The sequence below is a fragment of the Anopheles arabiensis genome, chromosome 2, assembly GCF_016920715.1.
Source record: "Anopheles arabiensis isolate DONGOLA chromosome 2, AaraD3, whole genome shotgun sequence".
NCBI classification, from domain to species: domain Eukaryota; kingdom Metazoa; phylum Arthropoda; class Insecta; order Diptera; family Culicidae; genus Anopheles; species Anopheles arabiensis.
In genome coordinates, this window is record NC_053517.1 from 73,454,035 (window position 1) to 73,472,989 (window position 18,955).

Here is an 18,955-nt window from a genome sequence, read left to right on the forward strand (position 1 = left end):
TATACACCTCACTCATGTTTCTGCTTTCGCGACGATAATTTCTACGATTTTTTGCGGATTTTTCTTATTCTTTTTCCTTTTATTCGTTAATGTACATATTTTGCAGCTACGGTGAAGTGTTTGTGCAGCATATGGTAATCACTACATAACTCGCGAGACGCAAACGCAACCAAATTGACTGTTAGAGTGGTTCCACTGTTTGGATAAAGGGGCAATGTCTGCACCCCGTTTGTGGATTAGTTCAAAATTGCATTATTTACCGCACATTGCCTCTACACCCTTCTTTATTGTCGTTCGGACCGCTCTCTCTCCACGAGGGGTGTTTTTTTTCGTATTTAGCTTGTATTAGTCTTGATTGTCACTGCATTGATAACTTCTACATACACTTCTACATATTCTGCCTATTTTTTCTGCCATCACTTTACGTTTTTCGCATTACTTCGCTTTCGCCTACGGTTCGCCATTTCGCTGAAGCTTATGTATAATCGTTATTAAATACTTATCTACTATCTCGTGCCTCCATATTTCAGCGATCTTACCCTCAGACATTAAGCGATCGCGCACGTGCAACAAACACGCACCGAAATCATAACTTTGCGCTACTAAACTACATTACAGAAGAGTGGTTCCTTGATGATGGTGGTTTACCCGCGTGCACTACCCGATTGGATGACCCTGAACTTGACTTTATGCAGTGAAACGTAATACAATATTGTTAAGCAAAACCAAGGAAAACAAGAAATTGCATTTAAACAATCGAATGGCGCATTCGGAGCCGCACTGCCTGCGTTCTCTTGAGCAGTCGTTGGCGTTGTGTGTGAGTGAGTATGTGTGGTTGTGTCTCGGTTTACTCTTACACAAGAACAGCACTAAAACATCTAAATCCGTAACGTAAACGTCTTTCCTGAGTTCGGTTGCGTCTCCACAGTGCGCTAAACGCAACTAAGGATAGTGTCTAATGTCTAACAGAACAAAATTGTCACACATCATCAATTACCGCTGTCGCATTAGGAACTAAAAACAATCTCGATAGTCTGACAATACAGAAGTGTAAGTACATGAGTTCAGTGCCAGTGCCATATTATTGTAGGCGCGTGTGAATTTCGCAAAAAATACCGATCCTCTTCCTCTGTCATGCTGCGTGTTTTGCCAATTTACGTGTATGGTGTGCAAATCCGCGCGGATACCTAATCCTTTTTCTTACCATCTAACTAAGCTATAAGTAATCCCGTATAATATGGTCGTGATGAAGCATAATATTGCATTATTCGAATACAATAGCAAACCCAACATGGTAAACTGTTTTCTGTTTCCGTCTTCTCTCCGTCGTTGAAAGGAACTTTCTTTTTTTTTCAATTTGTCTCTAACCGACGCTGGGCGCGAAGCTGTTGCAACTGGGTGTTGGGATGGGGGTACTAACACTACAAATACGGATGTACGCGCACACGATGCATGCAAAGCGTTCTCTACATTTCTTTCCGACTCGTTTTTGAGCTGTCATTGAACGCATTTAAGCACTTGCTGAGAGACACTGGAAGACAAGTCCTCGTGGGGTGGATGATCCATTGGAGTTCCATGCCGGACCTCCAGATGAATGGATGGGGGGAGTGTGGTGGGTTGGAAAATGAAGACAACGTCGTGACAATCTCGTCTACAGTAGTACACCGGCAGCCGCCCGCGATGTGAGGTCCACACACGGGTGAACGCCTAATATCAGTGGTTCAGGATGAGCACCATCTCGTCGTAGATCGCGAAGTAGAACGCGGACATGAAGCACGCCTTCAGCAGCGCCGGATACAGCCCCTTGTACAGCCCTATCGCGCCCTCCTGCTTGGCGATGTTGTACAGACAGTTGAACATGTTATCACACACAAAGTGCCGCCCGTACGTCTGGCGGCTCTTGGCGAAGCCCTGTATCTGCAGCCGCTTCTTGGCGAGATCGAGCGGGTACACCAGCAGCTTGGTGCAGAGGCCGGCCATCCCGCCGCAGATGAACAGCTCGATCGCCGGCAGCGTCTCGCTCGCGCTAATGTTGAAGTACTGCCGGAACATGCTGCCGAAGATGTTGTAAAACATGAACTGGCCGCCGGTGAGCGGCGCGATCTGCAGCACGCTCGGGCCGAGCCCCCGGTACAGCCCGCGCACGCCCTCGTGCCGGTAGATGAGCTTCAGGCCCTGCACCGAGCTGCGGTACCCCCGGCCCGGATCCTGCGAGATGAGCCGCGTGCGCACCACGTCCAGCGGCAGCGTGATGACGGTTGCGAACGTGCCGCTCAGCGCACCGCACACAAAGTTCCGGCCGCTCTGGTGCCGCTCGAACGTGTCCACCGTGCGCAGCAGATGGTTGAACCGCTCGTACGAGGAGAACTGCGCCACGCCGTAAATGATCGATAGGACCTGGGCCGGATTGTGGCCCTTCCAGAACGCCCGCAGCCCTTCCTCCCGGTACACCAGGCGGGTCGACTGCACGATCGTGCGGTACTTGGACGTGACGTGCTGCTCGCTCAGCGGCTCCACCTGCAGCTGGAACCGGATCTTCAACACATCCAGTGGCTGGCAGATGAAGCGCGTGATGCACCCGGCAAAGCCTCCTGCGATGCCCGAGTTCGATGAGGTGTCGTTCTTTTCGCGATCCATTCTGTTTTGCCTCTCTCTTTCTCTCTGCTTCTTCTTTTGCCTGTTTTCGTTCGCGTTTTTGTCACAGTGGAGCAACAAGCCACAGAGGGAAGGGGGCAGCACTCAATCGTCGAAAACAAAAGTTCAATCGAACCAAGGACACATTTCAAAATGATGCCTACACCCGATTAGACGTTATGGACTGTTTTTTTTGCTCTTTCACGCCTGCAAACGCACAAATAAACGTCCAACTGTTGCGTACACGCACCTTGTGGCCTTCCTCCTCGCTACAATCTATCTAAGCACCGTCAAACACACACACACACTCGCACATGCACGCACACATACAAGTACACACTCCAAATTCCGGACGCGGTTGGATCGGGAACACCAAGGCCGAATTTTCACACACCAAAATCGAAGCTGTTATATCACCATCTGAGCACCTTGTTTTTCACGTTCGCCTCGGTTGTGTGCTCTCTGTCGGTCACAGTCCGTGCGCGGTGGTCGTAGTTCGCTTGCGAGGTTAGAATTTAGATACACTGCCACTGCTGTGTTATTGTCCATCGACCGCGTCATCACTGTGAGCCACCGTCGCCGGCGTCACCTGAGCCGCCGAACTTTCGTATGTAGCAGGGACGCCAACAAAACAGAGGGAACCGTAGCGACCACCTCGCCGACCCTTCCATTCCACGGGATGAGCGTTGACCGAATTTACGCGCTTCACGTGTGGGTCGTTTCCGTTTTCGTTTTCGTTCGGGATTACCGTTGGTGGTGTTGGTGGACGGTATTGCGCTTTGTTTTGCCTTCACGCTTATCGAGACTCACCGTTTGAAGGGTGCGCTCGGGCTGTTGTGCGCGATCGTCGCTCGGCTGCCACTGCCACCCATCCACGCGGCTCCACTTTCCTGCATATCATCGATTTGAGTGAGTGTTTAGGGTGTGATGAGCTTTTTTTGGTCTTATTCTCCTTCTCTTTCTCGACTTGCTCGCCGCTACAATGTCTACAATGTCGCTTAAGAAAGTGCCTTTACACGGCTACTATCATCATCATCATCATCATCATCAGTGGGGTCGGTGTCGGGGGTAAAGGGAAGATGTCCTTCAGTAAACGGCGTGCGGTAATATGTTCACCCCCTCTTTTCGTCACCTACACCCGCCGTTCAAGGCTGCGCCATCTTTGCACCCTAAAAAAAGCACACAACAAAATAAAAAGACGAGATAAGTGGGCCTATCGATATTAATTGTTCACAAAAATCGAAACCTTTTCTGTTCGCACTCGCACACTTCCGATGGCGTAGGATTACTGCTCGTGACTGTTTGATTGGTCGCAATTGCTACAAAACACACAACGAACCACAACAACAGCAGCAGCGACAACAGCACACGCCGCCTACGTCGGTACCAAAAACAATCTACACCATGTGCTTCGCTATAAATAGCACGCCGAGTCTATTTTCACACACCGTCAGCCCAATTGCGTGGTTCACGTTCTCACAGCCCGACGACGACGACGACACAACACACTGCCTCGGTGTGACATAAGCGCCAGGCCGGTGCTGCAGGCCGAAAAACTACACCATGTAAACAAACAACACTACCAGCAACGGGGGAAAAGAAAGGCTTCTCTTTCGCAGGCGAAGGGCGTACGTGTTTACGTAAACGTGCACACAACACCGCGGCCGTCCCATATATCCCTTCCCATAGGCACACACGCGTACTGCGCTTACCTTGAGAATGTGTGTCTCCTTCTTCCGAAACTAACGTGCAGCCGGTGGGGTTTCGAACCACGCAGCAAGGTTGCGGTCAAGCTAATGTGCAACGGAGTGAGGGCAGACAGTACGACCACCGATCTGCGTTTCGGTGCTTTGCCTCTGTAATACAAGCGCACACGCGAGCGAATGTAAGCAAGTGTGTGTATGTGTGTGTGCGCTTCGTAGATAGCGGGAAGCTGCGATGCTGTGCTGTGCGCGGCTGCTTCATTTGTTTACGTGCTGCTGGTCTGTTTTGACAGCTGACGGTGAAACAGCTGACGTCTTGTCTTCGATGCAAAATTCGGTTTTATTCAAATCGTTCCTCCGCGAAGAGCGATTTTAATTAATTACAAAAACCACATTTAAACACGAAAAAACAAGAAATACTCTTTATTGCTTACGAGCTAATGGTCGACAGACCATTCGGTACAGGACACGAGCATGGATGTTCTGTTGAATAACGAACCAGTGATTGGCTGCCATCAACGACTTCTTTTTTAAAAACATTATTTAGTTGCTATACAATCTATTTTGTGCGGTTTTCCTGCCTTGAACGCGCACAATCATGTTTAAAAGTGTTTTAAAACCTAAATAATTAGCAAAAAGAGTCATAAGTTACGTTATGTAGTATTTTGTTTAATCTTTTTTTTTTTACGATTGCCATTGAATCAATGCTACTGGCCCGACCGGTCCGAACCAGGTCTCAGGCAGGATATCGTTCTGTCCGTTACGGCTACTCGAACGAAATCTGTCGCTTCGCTTTCATAATGCTCGAGTTGGCCGCACCACCGACCAGCAGTTTGTTGCCCACATTCCCACCTCCTCCTACGCCCCCAATGAGGCTCAAACTCTTGTCCATCCTGTACGGACTGAGGTTTTTCTGGTCCTTGCCCGAGAAGAGCAGCTGCTTTTTGGTGGAGCGCTGGCGCAGCTCGCTGTCCACGTTTTCGCGCAACGCGGTAGAGGAGCTCAGGCTGCCGACGATACTTGCGCCCAGCAGCCCCACCGTATTCACGCTGCCCGTCGATGCTGCCGGCTTAAGATGTCCAACCGCCGCGCATCCGGCACCTGCTCCACCGCGCGTGAAGCCGTTCGGTTGCGATAGCTGCGACAAACCGCCACCGAACGAGCTTCCCTGCGACAGTATGGAGCTTTGGCTCAGGAAGCTTTGGCTGGCGCTTAGCGAACAGTCGAAGGGAGACGTCGCATCGAAGGATGTCGTGCTGGCGGTTCGCTTGAGCCTTCGCAGCTCGTACTCTTCGGGCGCAATGTAGCCCTGCAGCTTCTGCATGTTGCGCGCGTTCGAGAGGCGTGTCTTCTCGCGGAAGTAAATCTCGTGCTCGCTCTTACCCTGAATCACCTCGTACACGTGCTTGTTTGCCAGTCTGTAGGAGAGGATGGAAATGGATTTGAGGTTAAATTTGAGGCCTGCTTCCCCACTGGTGCCGCTCCCGTTCGCTGACGTGCACTTACTTTAACATCTTTTCGCTCGTACTGCTGATGGTTTGATCGTTAAATTCCAGAAACAGCCTTTTCACTACCCGTGCCAGGATGGAGGCATGCCGTTTGAACAGTTCATGCTTGGTCGTGATCTGTTTGCTTTGCAGTGCTTGCGAGACAGCCCAAAGCAATTTCTGGAGAAAAAACAAACAAACAAAACCATGCAGTTAGTTGTGCAAAATGCTCCACCGATGTGTTCACTCTGCCTTACCTTTTTGTGGTTTTCCGTCAGCACCGCCACTGGCCGTGGACCATCCTCCGAGCATATGTCCGAACTGGCACGAATCAGCGGTCTTCCGCCGACGATCGGTGCACACTCTACGGCCGACGCGGAAGGAAGGGTCATACTTTGCACGCCCACACAGAAGCTTCTACTGCGAGCAAACTTGAGCGAACGAGGCGTCAAGTCTTCCTCCGTCAGTCCGGCCGCTTCCGTGCGCCGGATCTTCTCCGTCCGTTCGCCAGACCGATCGGTTTCGCCGCTGTCCGTAATCGATGAGCGTCGCCGTTTGTTCGAGACCGTGCTGGAGGAGCTTGCTGCCGAGGCGGCCGGCGGGTTGCCTTTGTCTTCGGTTGCAGCTCCGCGAACGGGCGAAAACAACGAACGTTTCGATTTTAACACCCGTGCGTCGGAAAATAACGACCGCTCCAGTTGCTTGCTATTGCTGCCGGCCCGATCGTTCCGGGACGTGGCCGACGAGGTGCCACCGTTCTGTGGGCTGAGGAATAGGGCCCGTTTGGATGATTCGCGCGTTGCTGGCACATGCACCTGGGAGCACGATTTACCACCAGCAGCGTTGGTGCGAAGTAGGGAAAGCTTTTTCGCGGATGAGCCCGGCGTGCGGCGACGGGGAGACTTTTTTCCACCCGGCGTACGCCGTTTCGGTGTTTTAATTTTGTTTTTCCTACGATTGTCCGATTTTCTGCCAAAAGTTATTTGTTGGGGAGCAAAAACTCAATGTTAGCTCATGCGTCTAGTAGGCGGCTTCAGAAAAAAAACACACACACTTACTTGGGATCTAGTAGCACTTGTCTATTATTGCACACCCGGTGCGGATTCAGTCTTCTCAGCACGCCCGCATCGATCGTGCCCTTTCCGGCGCTAACGATGCTGCCGCCCCCCTTGCTGCCGCTGTTGTTAAGCAAACTTTCGGACGAAAATGTTGCCCTCCTTCTGGCCAGATGGCTCAGCCTTCTTCCGGGCGATTGATTTAACAGTCTGCAAATATTAATGGGAGGTTAGTGTACCAAATAACGCCAATTCTTCTTCGCACTCAGGCGCGGATTACTTACTTTAGCCGTTGATTGCGTTTTTTCGCACTCGACTGTAGGACGGTCATGTTGAAGGAACAGCTCGTCTCGGCACTAATGTACCGTTCGATGTACTTTAGGCCCAACAGCTCAATCGTTTCCGTAACGCCTGACCGGTTGTAGTGCAGTCCGTGTGCCCGATGGTGCGTCAGTTCGGGCCACTTTAACGCAGCCAGTTCGTCCGTGGTGTGCGTCGGTTTCATCAGACACGGTTGCTGCTGCAGCTTTTCACCCGGTTCGCTGACCCCGGCGGCACTGTCATCCAATGGTTTTGTCGTGCCGGACCGGAAACCATGCGTCGCCAGCCACGGTTCAACGTTGTTACGATATATGGTAAGCATGGTGCCAATATCAATATCGGAATAGGTTAGCGCTGGCGGTGGTGGAATGCCGGCTAGAGACATTTGCATACGCTTCAACAGAATGCGATCAGTCCGGTCCACGCTGCTTTCGTTCGCACTTTCCATCTCTTTGATACTCGCTCCGCTCGTGCGTGCCTGTGTTCGGTGCAAGTAAGCTTCGCATTCCCCCTGCCCACCACCATCTCCGTTCCTTTCTGATGCATTTTGCCCCTCCTCATCGTCGTTGCCGTCGTCGTCGTCGTCATTCTCATCGTCATCTTCGTCATCGTCCGCAAACAAATCCGGCGACTTTTCGTTATTATAATGGCTCAGCGAATTATTCTCCTTCGTCAACAGTTCGAACGATTCGTTGAGTTTTTCGTCGCGGATACGCGAGTCGTCGCTGCTTTTTCTGTCATCGGTCTCCAGCTCTGCTTCGTCCTTAGTGGATCGTTCCACCGTGTCCGCTGCCACCGTCCCGATCACGCCTTGGCTTTCCGCAGTTAATGGTTTTATTTTCCCGTTAAAGGAAAGATCAAGATTGTTGGCCGGGAGAGTGTTTTTGCACGTTGGTTTCTCGTCTACACCGAGCATGTTGTCAACTGCATTGCAACTGTCGTCGGAGAGCAGCAAACCGGGCAGACGTTTCTTCTGGCTGGATCCTCTACGCTGCGTCGTACAATCGTTTGATTGTTGGTCAATACTACATTGTTCACCGCTAGGCATGACGTCGAGCGGAGTTTCAGCGCTGTTACTTTCACAGTCGCTTATTGGCTACAGAGGGGAGACAAAATGAGGGGGAGAATTATGCACAAAATCTGATACGATTGTTCCGGCGACAGGTGCGCCATCACATGTTGGGGGATACTTACTGTGGGCATGCCATCTAAAGAATTATTAGCGCTCAATCGCTGCTTGGTGATCATTATTGGTCGAAATTGAGCGTAAAGTGAATGTATGGCAATGGGACACAGGGGGGCAAAGGATCGTTATCAATCACGTACAAGCAGTACACTCACAAACCTATGCTCCATAATCCGCAACCAGTCCGGAATGTTGTGCCAGCCAGTCATTGGCTCTAATGCTAATCACTCAATTACCGAGACGATCCCGATCCGATCAACTTTTCCATTAGGGTGGACGGAGTGCGTGCGCGCAATACCGTAAACGTCACTAAAAACGATGCTACCAGGGCGCGCGGGTTCGATTGCGCTAGTGTGGGTAAAGTTCTACGTCACACACACACACCCCCCGCGACGGGAAGTGGATCAAGCTTGGTGTGAGCAGCGTAGGCAAAACGAGTGCCACTGCTCGATGGAACCACTGAAACTAACTTGTCTAGCACACTCACGTGGTCATCGCGTTTTGTTTGTTAAATTCAGCTGATGTTTAACTGGATTCTAGCCGCCTAAATGGGAATAGAACGAGAAAAGAATGCTACACCGTCGCGGTCATCTGCAGCCAGAAACGTAAACACACTGACAGTGGAAGGGATTGTTAAGCGCAGCTTATACACAACACCAAGCCTCCCAGCAAGTACGAATGCTCTTGTCAAACAATTTGAAATTTATTCACTTAAAAATAATCAACAGTATTATCTAAAATCAGACTTTTTGACGATTTATGTTTAGTTTTGCTGTTAACAACCATATTACATCATTATCTTTGCGGTAAAATCATTCAATCACTTGCTTGTTTCTTGTTGCCACAATCGTACCGATGAGCTTAATATGTGTGTAACCCGAGCTTATTCTGCAACTGTTCTACTTTCGAACAGTTTTGTGGAAATTGGTATACCAAAGGTGCGAATGAGTCTGGAAAGTAAACATCGACAATAGCTTTGTTTATATCATTCCTCTTCAATTGCGATAGTGATTCTGCATTTAAATTGACGAAATCAACTAATCACAGTGAATGTTTCTAGTGTTAAGATAAAATAAAGCTTTTTAAGAGTCGCAAAACGCCATTGCATTAGAACTCGCCATTGGCTAACTTTGCGTGCGGGGGTACTGTTTTCGTGAAGTAACAAAACAACACAGTGCAGCCATGCCTTTAACGGCGGAACAAGCAATGTTGCAAGTGCAGGTATGTTTCCTTTGTATTCTATCGTTTTGATAACGCAACATCCCCCCGCTAACGACTCCCCAATGCTTGCAGGAAAGGCTCAAATCACTCAAAACACTAGTCTGCGAAATAGAAACGGAGCGCAAACGTAACGAAACCAACATCAACAACGTAATGCGCTTAACCAAGATGTCGAGCGAGGACAAATCACCGGCCCTGAACCACAAGCTCAAAACGCTGTACAAAGTAGGCCTACAGGATGCGATACAGGAGGAAGCACTGATACGGCAGGCGCTGGCAAAGATTCAGGACATCAGAAACATACGCAACGAACGCCGCATCCAGGCCCGCAATGCCGGCAACAAGGAGACCATTCGCCGCGGTGCTTTGATGAAGATGCTGCAGATCTCCGCCCAAACATTGCCGCTGTTCGTCAGCAAGCCGGGCGAAAAGATACCTCACCTGTGCGGATCGATCCCGGCGGACAGCAGCTACATTGCCAAACCGGGCGACATGGTAGCGGCGCTGGTGAAGAGCGAGGAGGGCGAAGAGAACTGGATATTGGCCGAGGTGGTGCAGTATGTGTCCTCCACCAGCAAGTACGAGGTGGACGATATCGACGAGGAGCAGAAAGATCGCCACGTGCTGAGTCGTCGCCGGATCGTGCCACTGCCGCTGATGCGAGCCAACCCGGAGACCGATGGACAGGCGCTGTTCCCCAAGGGTACCACCGTCATGGCGCTCTACCCGCAGACGACCTGCTTCTACAAAGCCATCATTAATCAGCTGCCCCAGACGGCAAACGAGGAGTACGAGGTGCTGTTCGAAGATCCAACATACCCGGACGGGTACTCGCCGCCTCTGTTTGTCGCGCAGCGATACGTGATTGCGATCAAGCAGAACAAGAAAACCACCTCTTGACAACCGCAACAGCAGCAAGCGGTGCAAGCGCAGCCAGTCGTTTCACACGGCCCAGTCCCTGCGGCTTCCTGTCCAAATTTCGTTTTCGGAAATTATACAGCTGCCACCACCAACTGTAATCAGGCGAGAGCGGGAGGCACTGCCAACACCATGACGACGGTGTTGGCCAATACGAAGCAAGAGTGTGTGACGGAGAAAATGTTCGAAGACGCACCCTTTTAGACCCATTCTCATTCGTTCATGCTACTGCTTACTATTTATGCATTGAAGATAAAATAATAAAACAAAAATGCATCATACCGATATGATACTCACTAATTCGTGAATGATAAATAGAAATGAAAACAAAAATCAAACAACGAACATAATTACAAACCATTACTTTCGGGGTGGTGGTAAGAAAAGATTACTAACGATGTATTCATTCATTCTCTTTATTATCTCTTTTGTTCTTCATCTTCAGTTCATTTTCATTATTTGCAGGCGCCTTTTTCTGTTGATTCATCTTTATATATATTATATATTGCTGTTCATTTCTTTTCTGTTGAGTTCGAGAGGATAGTGCCATTTTTTTTATTTTGTTTTAAGATTATTTTTCCTTTACTTCATTGCGCCGTTTTGTTTCTTTTTTATGTGTCTGTTGTTTTTGCACATTGTATTTTTTTATTACCATATTTTCTGCAGATGGCATCTTTAGCATATACACATATTTTTTGAAAGGACTTATTTTTTGCTCCTTTCATTTGTTTTGTGTGTTTTTTCTTCTTTTCTCTTTTGATGCGGAGTTTCCTCTTTTTCCTTATTATTTTTAGCCATGGTGTTTTGTAAATCTGTGTAGTGGATCTTTTATATTTTTTTTTCTTTTGTTGGGACACTTTCTTTTTCCCACCATGCGGAGTCTCTTCTGCTTCTCTTCTTGGTTTCAAAAAACATTATTTCTGCTGTTGTGGATGTGTATTTGAATGTTTTTTGCGTCTTTTGCGCGCATGCGCGGCCATTTAGGCTGCATCATCTTTTCAAGCGCGCGTTTTTTTTTTTTTGAGTTGCGATGAAGACAAATAATGTTTTTTGAAAAATATCATATAAATTTTATTATCTGCAAAAATTAGACAAAAAGGGGGTAATGTTTATCTAAACATAACGAAGCAATATACTACTACACAAGGGAACATAAACCAAGTATAGAGACAAAAATGTACCAAATGAAACCCTATTGTTATGATAACGAAGGACTGAACGGGAAATGAAATGTTGTCCCAGGAACTGGCGCTGGCAAACTGCTGAATTGATTAACACGTTTACAAGTGACCAAGTGACTAAGTTGCAAATCAAACTCTACGTTTCTACTTGTGCTATATTTTCACTTAAAATTCTGCGATTCTGCAAAGTTCAGAAAAGTCTGTTGAGTCTGTCGAGAATTGCAGTAATTCAAATGTATAAACTACTTTGTATAATGTTTCTACGAGTTGCAAGCTAATACTGTAACTAAATACGGTTAATATAAAAGTATATACAAACAAAAAGTCATAACAATGTCGCTATAATCTTCTTGAAATATGCTTTAAAGCGATTAAACATGCATTTAAGGCAAAATAAGAATAAACTTTACCAGAAAATTGATAATATTTAACACAAAACTGATTAAAAAAGTACTACTCAGGAGTTAAATTTGTTCACTAACTACTTATTTTCAACCGGAACTGATCGTGAGAAGATGAAGTGCTTTGAACATTATCGCAAGAATAGGGTAAAATGGATACAGAAGTGATAGCGAGCAGATGGTGAAAATCTACTTACCCCTAAGTTTAGCTAATCGACGTAACATCTAGTGCGCGGCTATACTTCTAGATTCAGGAAATATCACCAATTAATAAGGTGCATAATACGTCGCACGGCCTCGGTAACCACGACTGGAAGGAAACACCAGAAATATAGTATTATCGTACTGAGCATTCCACTGGACGCCTCGAGCTACTTACATCGGTCTCCTGGTACCACGGTGCGCACCGTAGCAGCAAGCCCTGGACACCCTGGCGGCACGTCCGCGTACGCCTCGGGGAAACCGATTGGTTTGGCACATTCCCGGACGGTTGGTGCGCTTAGGGTTCACCTTGATCTGTCGGCCCCGGAATAGTGTTTCGTTCATAGCGAGCGCTGTCTCCACAAATTCCTTCGACCCGAACTCAATGTACGCAAAGCCCTTCGGGTGGCCGTCGGCTTTGTTGCAGAGAATCGTAACTCGATTAATCGCTCCACAGCCATGGAAATGGGCTTCCAGCTCTTCGGCAGTCGCACCGTAATCGACGTTTCCCACGTAAATGGACCGATTGTCCACCTCGGCCTTTTCCTCCGCCGTCAGCATGGGCGTCGAGCCGGTGGGCGAACCCAAGGTCATCTGTTTCGTGACTTCCGACTGCAGCTGCTTCAATTTTTCTGCCTCCTCTTCCATTTCTTTCACCCGTGCCTTGATGGCTTCCAGCTCTGGGTCGATCTGCATTTCCGAACCTTTTAGATAATCGTCCTGCAAACATGAAGAAAAGACAAAATGATTAAAGCAAAGCCAATATGGCAAAAAATACTGTGATTTTATATCAGTTCAACTAACTCTGTGCGACAGGTAAAAATAATTATAATGCTTTCTTCTCAATGTAATGCTTCAGACTAAATGTAACAGACTTTTAATTTCACTTTTCATTTTTGACGAAAAATCGAACGTAGCATTACAGATAATAAAATCCGAGAATGATATCTTTTAAAGAACAAGCTTTTGCTAATCTGGTGGTACGGTACAAGAGCCGTGCCGCTTCAGTTTTTTAGTTCTCAGAAAATGGATAAGATTTTTTACGTTGATAAGCAATGGTATCACTAGAAGTAGGCACCTTATTTTTGCCTTTATACTACCTCTTGACTGAACAAAATACGGATTCGCAAGGTATTTTTGAACTATCATATTTGCTATACTGGTTTTATAAATTTAGTTCTTTACATGTCTCCCAATTTTTGTTTTCTTTATGCATTTTGGCTTTTGGCGGTGCTTATTCCGATCTTCTCTTTGGGGATGTGTGAAAAGAAATGATTAAAAATCCAAACACTGTTTGAGAAATACAAGAAAAACCTTTGTTCAACTCTGGACAGTTTGTTTTCTTTTAGTAAAATTATTACAAAATTATTGAAATCGTTTTAGCTTATTTTGAATCATTCCCAGTGAATAATTTTGTTGGAAAAAAATATTTGTTCAACAGATTTATAAGGAAACAACTGGTATGTTAGCTTCGAACACATTTCAAGTACAGCATACGAATTTTCTATTTAATTGCAGAGTGTAGATACTGACGCATCGTGCAATATAATAAAATACCAGTCGTGGGTTCAATTCTACAATGGACCGTCCCCCCGTAGCAAGGATTGACTATCTGACTGTACCTGCCTGCGCCTGTTAAATATCCACGTAAAGTCATAAAATCATCCAAGCAAAAACAAGAGAAGGTGCCGGCAGGACACTCCTATTTACTCGAGAGCAGTAAATGCACATTTTTACAAAGACCGTATAAAATGTAATTTATACGTTAAATCGTATTTACCCAAAAGATGCAAATAATAGAAAAAGGTTGCCGCTCGGACAGAAAGCCGAAGCGGCTACCAACCACCTAGCGAATGAACGATGAACAGGTTGGCGGCGGAAACAACTGGTGGTAGCAGCGCTAAAGCTGGAAGGAGGGAATGAATTCATTGGAAACGGCACTAACCTCGATCAGGAGCTCGGCTTCATCGTCGTTGCTTCCCAGCGTAGCTAGGTTCGAATCGTTTAGCAAACTATCATCAGCCATGTCGGAGGAAACTGGAAAGGCAGAGTGATGAAACTTTGAATACAATTATATTCCTGCACGAACGCGTTTCAACCAGCACAACATCGGGAGCCGGACATAAGCGGTAACGCCGTCTTTTGCTTTTCAAAATGGCGGACCTCTCGCTGGCGAACGAAGATGTTTCGGCCGTAGGGGGGAAATTACACATTTTCCAACACGACCCACAGCTGCACTTACTTTAAAGCTAGTCGGCTATTCTTTTAGAATAATAGGGAATGTGATTGAAGGTATTTTAATTGCAGGAAATTGGAATTTTATCAACACAAATCACTGCGCTCTGCCAGGCAACAATGTCGAATGACGTGAACGAAAGAGAAGTGTTTGACAGCTGTCGCGACTGATATGACAGCCATCATTTGCCGGTGGCCAAATAAATCGCCAAATAATTTCAAAATATAAAATAAATCTATTTAAAAGATGTCACGGGTTGACGGCTCAGATTCAGTTCTTTTTTTATACATTTTGCAAAAATAACTTCAAAAGATAATACGAAAAAAGAAGCTGGCATATCTATATACCTTGGCAACATGTTGACAATGACAATCTTGCCGGTGTGTGTGGTTTTGGAAGCATTGTAACTAAAAACAATAAATAAATCCGGTCCCAATTCCATCCACATTTGTGCTCGCACGCCGCACGCTTACTTCCAAACACGATGGCTAGCCGTGTAGCAATGCTGTTGGGGCAAGTAGTGCCATGTGTTAAGGTGAACGCATCCAAAATACGAGTGCGACGAATGGAGCTGGACACGAATCTGAACATGGTTGGTATGGGACCAAAGATTGCATAAGGCCAAAAGCGTTGCTCACTCGGTTGTATTTTTCCGCCTTTAGTACTTCAAAAAGGATGAGTTTTACTTTGCCCACGATCCGGACAAGCGGTGCAAAACGGGCGACATCGTGCTGATCAAGGAGCTGCCCGAAAGGCTTACACGGCTCATTTCGCACACCGTGGAAGAGATCGTGTACCCGCTGGGCGACATTACCGACCCGATCACGGGCAAGAAGGTGGTCGTGGGCAAATACCGCGAGGATATTGAGGAAGCGAATCGGTTGTTCGGCAAATCGAAGGATGCGTTTGACTACGCCAACGCACCGCCGCGTGGTCGGCTGGAGGGTACGCGCGATTTTACGCACGGAGAAACGTACATCAAGTACCACGAGGACGGCAAAGATCAACCATTTGCAGTGTAAAAGTTAGTGTTTAAGCATCGAACCACCGCACCCCGTGCTGCATTATGAATAAATTATGTACAGTAGTGTTGTTATAGGACCCGGTCCTGTAATTCATCCTTTAGCTTAACAGTGTTGAACCGAGAAGAGAAACGTTGCACCGTAAGACGGATGGTACAGTTGATACTGAATGTATTTTTATTCTCAACCTCCTTCCAGTCGCAGCTTCCGAGAACGGTCTAATCGTCTAGCCCCAGAAATTCCCGCTCCAGTGCTGCTCCCATCATATTCCAGTCTCCGTCGTCCACGTCGTCGATCGGCTCGTCGCTTCCCTCGCTGTTCGATCCCATGTCCAGGTCGGATGGTAGATTCTCACCCCGCCGGAACTTTGCGCTTGGACTCTCGTCCTCATCCTCGGACGACGCGTTGGTTTGACTGTTTTCGTCATTGTTCTCCGGATTGTCGTACTTCAGGATGCGTCTGTTCTCCTCCTTTTCCTGTTCCTCCTCCACCCGCTTCCGGAAGATGTTGTGACGCCCCCGGTTGGTTTCAATCTCTTCGACCCGCTTCCGCTTCCGCAGTGCCTTCTCCATCGGAGGGTTTTCTATGTCGACCGGCTCGTCGTCGCTGCTGCTATCGTCCGACTCGAAAAAGTCGTCGAAATCGTTGTTCATCGCATCGAGATCGTCGTTCGAAAAGCTCAGCAGTGGATTGACCGTGTCCATGAACTTGGGCTCTTCCCGCGACTTGACCACAGCACCGTAATTAACCGCATGCTCTATGCAACGAATGAAACACAAAAAAATAAGAAATAAAAGTTAAAACCAAAGTTAACGCCAATCCTTCCTGTCGCCATCACTTTTCCCACTCTTCTTACCTGGACTGTGACAGTGTGGTGGTGGCTGTCGCATTTTGGCCGGATTCGACGCTTTCAGCGGATACAGCAGCTCCTCCACGTGTTCCCACCGTTCCGCACACGACCACAGCCACTCGGGGGTGACGATTTTAATTTTGGGATTTTTGCGAGCATTGTTCACCTTGGAGGTACCGATCGTAACCGCCACCAGATGCGTCGTCGTTGGTTCCAGGTTCTGGGTAACCGCCGCACCGAGACTGCGTGCGATCAGGTACGCTTTGCTCTGCTCCAGCTTCACATTGTTCGGTATTAGACCGGAGAAGCAGAGCTTCGCCCCGACGAGAACGCGCGCCTTCACCTGCGGTATAAGCTGCTTCAGATCGGAAATGGTCTTCGACTTGTCGTACTCTTCGTAGAATGTTTCGTGAATTTTCAGCAGAATGTGCTCGAGGTAGAGTAAATAATCGTCCGGATCTTCCAGCTCGATCAGTTCCTTTTCCTGTTTCGTATTTCTGGCCGAACTGTTCTCCTCTTTGGCAGCAGCTTTCGATTTCCCATCGCTTTCGGTTGTGATTTTGTCTACCTGCTCAGCTACGTCTGCGTTCTCTTCTGGTTCAGCTTTTGCCTCTGTTTCTGTTTCGGTTTCTGCTTTTGCCTCTGTTTTTGCTGTTACGTCTGTTTCTGCTGTTGCGTCTGTTTCTGCTTCGGTTTCCGCTTTTACTTTCATATCTGGTGTCTGATGTTCTTGTGGTTGCTCCTCATTTTCGGCTTCCCCTTCTCTCGTCTCTTTTCCAGCATCACTTTCCTGCTTTGCGGTGGCCTCGTTCTCTTTTGACTCAATTTCTTTTTCTTTCCCATCCTCTACAGTACAGGAATTGTCCGTACTGGTCGGAACTGCATCTTCCACCGCCTCTTTTTCGTCTTTAGTAGCTGTTGCTTCCCCTTTGTCGCTAGTATCCTCTGGATTCGATTTCTCTACCGCCGCCGTCGACTCGTCCTCCTCCTCTGCGTTATCGTCCAGCACGTGCTCGGGCATGCTTTTCTCGCACGGTTGCTGCTTTCCACCGCCTGTCGACGCTTGTAGTTTGGGCGTCGGCGGGCGTCCTTCATCGTCTGCCTCTTTCGATTTCTTCCCCTTCTGGGACTGACTCATCAGCTCCTTAAAGTCCACACCCTTCCCATCCAGCTCGTTCTTGGACATGCCGGGTGGGGCGTTTATGTCGCCCGTGTGGCGAAAGAAATGGTACGGCTTCACCTGTATCAAGTTCGACGCCATGTTCCACACGTCCTCGCGGTCGTCGATGATGCACACCATCGAGTCACCGCACGGGAACAGCGCCTTCAGGTTGTCCGTCTTGCTGGTCGCGTTGAAACACTCGTCGCGCGAGAGGATGCGATGGGAGAAAAAGTTACCGTCCTTGTCGAGGAATTGTGCGATCATGTGCGCGTAGTTGCGTGCTCCGAAGGTACATATGTGTAGCTCGTAGTATGGATGCATTTTGGCCAAAAACTCCAACGCACCCGGCCGGAGCCGCGTGTGATACCAGGGCGAGTTGGGGCCGTACAGTTGAAAGTGATAAACGTCCTGCAAGAGTGGGTAGGTTGGGACGGAATTAGGCTGCGCTCGATGCGTACATCAAACCGATCTTACCTTCAGGTTGTTTGGCACATTATCGTTCGTGGTGTGAATGAGCGTCTGATCGAGATCCACCAGTAGCACCAACTTCCTGTCACTCAGCAGCCTCTCGGTGTCGGCTTGGCCGAGCTTTTTGGCCAACGTTTCCGTCACCTTCAGCTCCGGCACCGAATGTATCATCGGCACGGAGGCCTTGGAGCTGCTGCTGCTGGGCTCATCCTGGCGCAAATCGGCCCCACAGTCGGCGCACATGTCCTTGATCACCGTCGTGTGGCTGCATTGTCCAAGCTCGAGTACCGGCTTGCTGCAAAAATCAACAACACACAATCAAACATCAACAATAACAATCGATCAAACACTTCCAAACCCGCCGCACTTCCATCAGCGCTTCCACCCATACATCTACACGCAATACCACACACACACACGAATAGCTCGGTACATCGATTTCATCGATCCGCATAATCGATGGATGGTGCACGCTTACCCTTTCGCCACAGTTGCGCCTTCTCGTGCTAGGCGCCTCTTTACGACGCCACTTTTTGTGGCCTTCAAGCGCTTCACTTCCTTGTCGCTTCCATCCAGCTGCTCGTAGAACAGTATAATGCTGCCGCTGGTCACCGGAAAACCTTCACGCACTTTCCATTTGCTAATTTTTATCGCACAATCGTCCGGAGCGCAAATGATGTTTTGATTTGCATCGGCCATTTTTTGTCACTTTTCGCCCCTGCCAGAAATGCTCGACGAAATGGTGACGTTCTGACAGCACAGGGCTGCCAGCAACACCAAAGCGTGATGCAGTACGTGCGTGTGTGTCAATTAACCCTTGAGTGGCAAAATCAACACTGAGGAACCGATTTCAAAAAATAAAAAATAAAACCTTTGCTATTATGTTGTATTTTGCGTACAAAGCATGAC

General features: G+C 48.0%; 6 protein-coding genes across 7 annotated transcripts; 2 read left to right on the top strand and 4 right to left on the bottom strand.

Moving 5' to 3' along the window:
* Window positions 1–76: 76 nt before the first annotated feature.
* Window positions 77–4,549, bottom strand: LOC120898189 (mitochondrial thiamine pyrophosphate carrier-like). Of its 2 annotated transcripts, none has more exons than XM_040303675.1 (2): window positions 4,347–4,549; window positions 77–3,803 (listed from the first exon to the last, which is right to left on the bottom strand). In XM_040303675.1, exon 2 carries the CDS (start codon window positions 2,635–2,637, stop codon window positions 1,714–1,716), a length of 924 nt encoding a protein of 307 aa, XP_040159609.1. In that variant the 5' UTR covers window positions 2,638–3,803; window positions 4,347–4,549; the 3' UTR covers window positions 77–1,713. The 2 variants fall into 2 exon arrangements, with proteins under 2 accessions (XP_040159609.1, XP_040159608.1); XM_040303674.1 differs by lacking the exon at window positions 4,347–4,549 and adding an exon at window positions 3,881–4,314.
* A 182-nt stretch (window positions 4,550–4,731) lies between these two features.
* LOC120898187 lies at window positions 4,732–9,012 on the bottom strand. Its single transcript, XM_040303665.1, has 6 exons — window positions 8,395–9,012; window positions 7,164–8,296; window positions 6,883–7,089; window positions 6,082–6,793; window positions 5,844–6,004; window positions 4,732–5,755 (listed from the first exon to the last, which is right to left on the bottom strand). The coding sequence occupies exons 1-6, from the start codon at window positions 8,446–8,448 to the stop codon at window positions 5,104–5,106; spliced, it is 2,919 nt and encodes a 972-aa protein (XP_040159599.1). The 5' UTR covers window positions 8,449–9,012; the 3' UTR covers window positions 4,732–5,103.
* A 300-nt stretch (window positions 9,013–9,312) lies between these two features.
* On the top strand, window positions 9,313–10,810 carry LOC120898486 (SAGA-associated factor 29). Its single transcript, XM_040304410.1, has 2 exons — window positions 9,313–9,607; window positions 9,680–10,810. The coding sequence occupies exons 1-2, from the start codon at window positions 9,569–9,571 to the stop codon at window positions 10,505–10,507; spliced, it is 867 nt and encodes a 288-aa protein (XP_040160344.1). The 5' UTR covers window positions 9,313–9,568; the 3' UTR covers window positions 10,508–10,810.
* A 115-nt stretch (window positions 10,811–10,925) lies between these two features.
* Window positions 10,926–14,687, bottom strand: LOC120898488 (polyadenylate-binding protein 2). The gene is made up of 5 exons (XM_040304414.1): window positions 14,551–14,687; window positions 14,254–14,345; window positions 12,487–13,028; window positions 12,305–12,417; window positions 10,926–11,603 (listed from the first exon to the last, which is right to left on the bottom strand). Exons 2-4 carry the CDS (start codon window positions 14,332–14,334, stop codon window positions 12,375–12,377), a joined length of 666 nt encoding a protein of 221 aa, XP_040160348.1. The 5' UTR covers window positions 14,335–14,345; window positions 14,551–14,687; the 3' UTR covers window positions 10,926–11,603; window positions 12,305–12,374.
* Window positions 14,688–14,905: 218 nt separating this feature from the next.
* On the top strand, window positions 14,906–15,662 carry LOC120898489 (28S ribosomal protein S17, mitochondrial). The gene is made up of 2 exons (XM_040304415.1): window positions 14,906–15,136; window positions 15,207–15,662. The coding sequence occupies exons 1-2, from the start codon at window positions 15,029–15,031 to the stop codon at window positions 15,564–15,566; spliced, it is 468 nt and encodes a 155-aa protein (XP_040160349.1). The 5' UTR covers window positions 14,906–15,028; the 3' UTR covers window positions 15,567–15,662.
* A 58-nt stretch (window positions 15,663–15,720) lies between these two features.
* LOC120898483 (RNA polymerase II subunit A C-terminal domain phosphatase) lies at window positions 15,721–18,778 on the bottom strand. Its single transcript, XM_040304406.1, has 4 exons — window positions 18,525–18,778; window positions 18,053–18,341; window positions 16,423–17,986; window positions 15,721–16,323 (listed from the first exon to the last, which is right to left on the bottom strand). The coding sequence occupies exons 1-4, from the start codon at window positions 18,743–18,745 to the stop codon at window positions 15,785–15,787; spliced, it is 2,613 nt and encodes an 870-aa protein (XP_040160340.1). The 5' UTR covers window positions 18,746–18,778; the 3' UTR covers window positions 15,721–15,784.
* Window positions 18,779–18,955: the final 177 nt, after the last annotated feature.

Bases quoted from the DNA above. Each gene is read 5' to 3' on its own strand.
- LOC120898189 (XM_040303675.1), bottom strand. From the start codon at position 2,637: ATGGATCGCGAAAAGAACGACACCTCATCGAACTCGGGCATCGCAGGA.
- LOC120898187 (XM_040303665.1), bottom strand. From the start codon at position 8,448: ATGATCACCAAGCAGCGATTGAGCGCTAATAATTCTTTAGATGGCATG. The intron at 7,090-7,163 runs GTAAGTAATCCG...TAATATTTGCAG, and splicing joins AAACGCAATCAACGGCTAAA to ACTGTTAAATCAATCGCCCG. The intron at 5,756-5,843 runs GTAAGTGCACGT...CCTCTCCTACAG, and splicing joins ACGAGCGAAAAGATGTTAAA to ACTGGCAAACAAGCACGTGT.
- LOC120898486 (XM_040304410.1), top strand. From the start codon at position 9,569: ATGCCTTTAACGGCGGAACAAGCAATGTTGCAAGTGCAG. The intron at 9,608-9,679 runs GTATGTTTCCTT...CAATGCTTGCAG, and splicing joins AAGCAATGTTGCAAGTGCAG to GAAAGGCTCAAATCACTCAA.
- LOC120898488 (XM_040304414.1), bottom strand. From the start codon at position 14,334: ATGGCTGATGATAGTTTGCTAAACGATTCGAACCTAGCTACGCTGGGA. The intron at 13,029-14,253 runs GTTAGTGCCGTT...TCATGTTTGCAG, and splicing joins AAGCCGAGCTCCTGATCGAG to GACGATTATCTAAAAGGTTC. The intron at 12,418-12,486 runs GTAAGTAGCTCG...GTTTCCTTCCAG, and splicing joins CGTGGTACCAGGAGACCGAT to TCGTGGTTACCGAGGCCGTG.
- LOC120898489 (XM_040304415.1), top strand. From the start codon at position 15,029: ATGGCTAGCCGTGTAGCAATGCTGTTGGGGCAAGTAGTGCCATGTGTT. The intron at 15,137-15,206 runs GTTGGTATGGGA...TTCCGCCTTTAG, and splicing joins TGGACACGAATCTGAACATG to TACTTCAAAAAGGATGAGTT.
- LOC120898483 (XM_040304406.1), bottom strand. From the start codon at position 18,745: ATGGCCGATGCAAATCAAAACATCATTTGCGCTCCGGACGATTGTGCG. The intron at 18,342-18,524 runs GTAAGCGTGCAC...TGATTTTTGCAG, and splicing joins GGCGCAACTGTGGCGAAAGG to CAAGCCGGTACTCGAGCTTG. The intron at 17,987-18,052 runs GTAAGATCGGTT...CCACTCTTGCAG, and splicing joins ATGTGCCAAACAACCTGAAG to GACGTTTATCACTTTCAACT.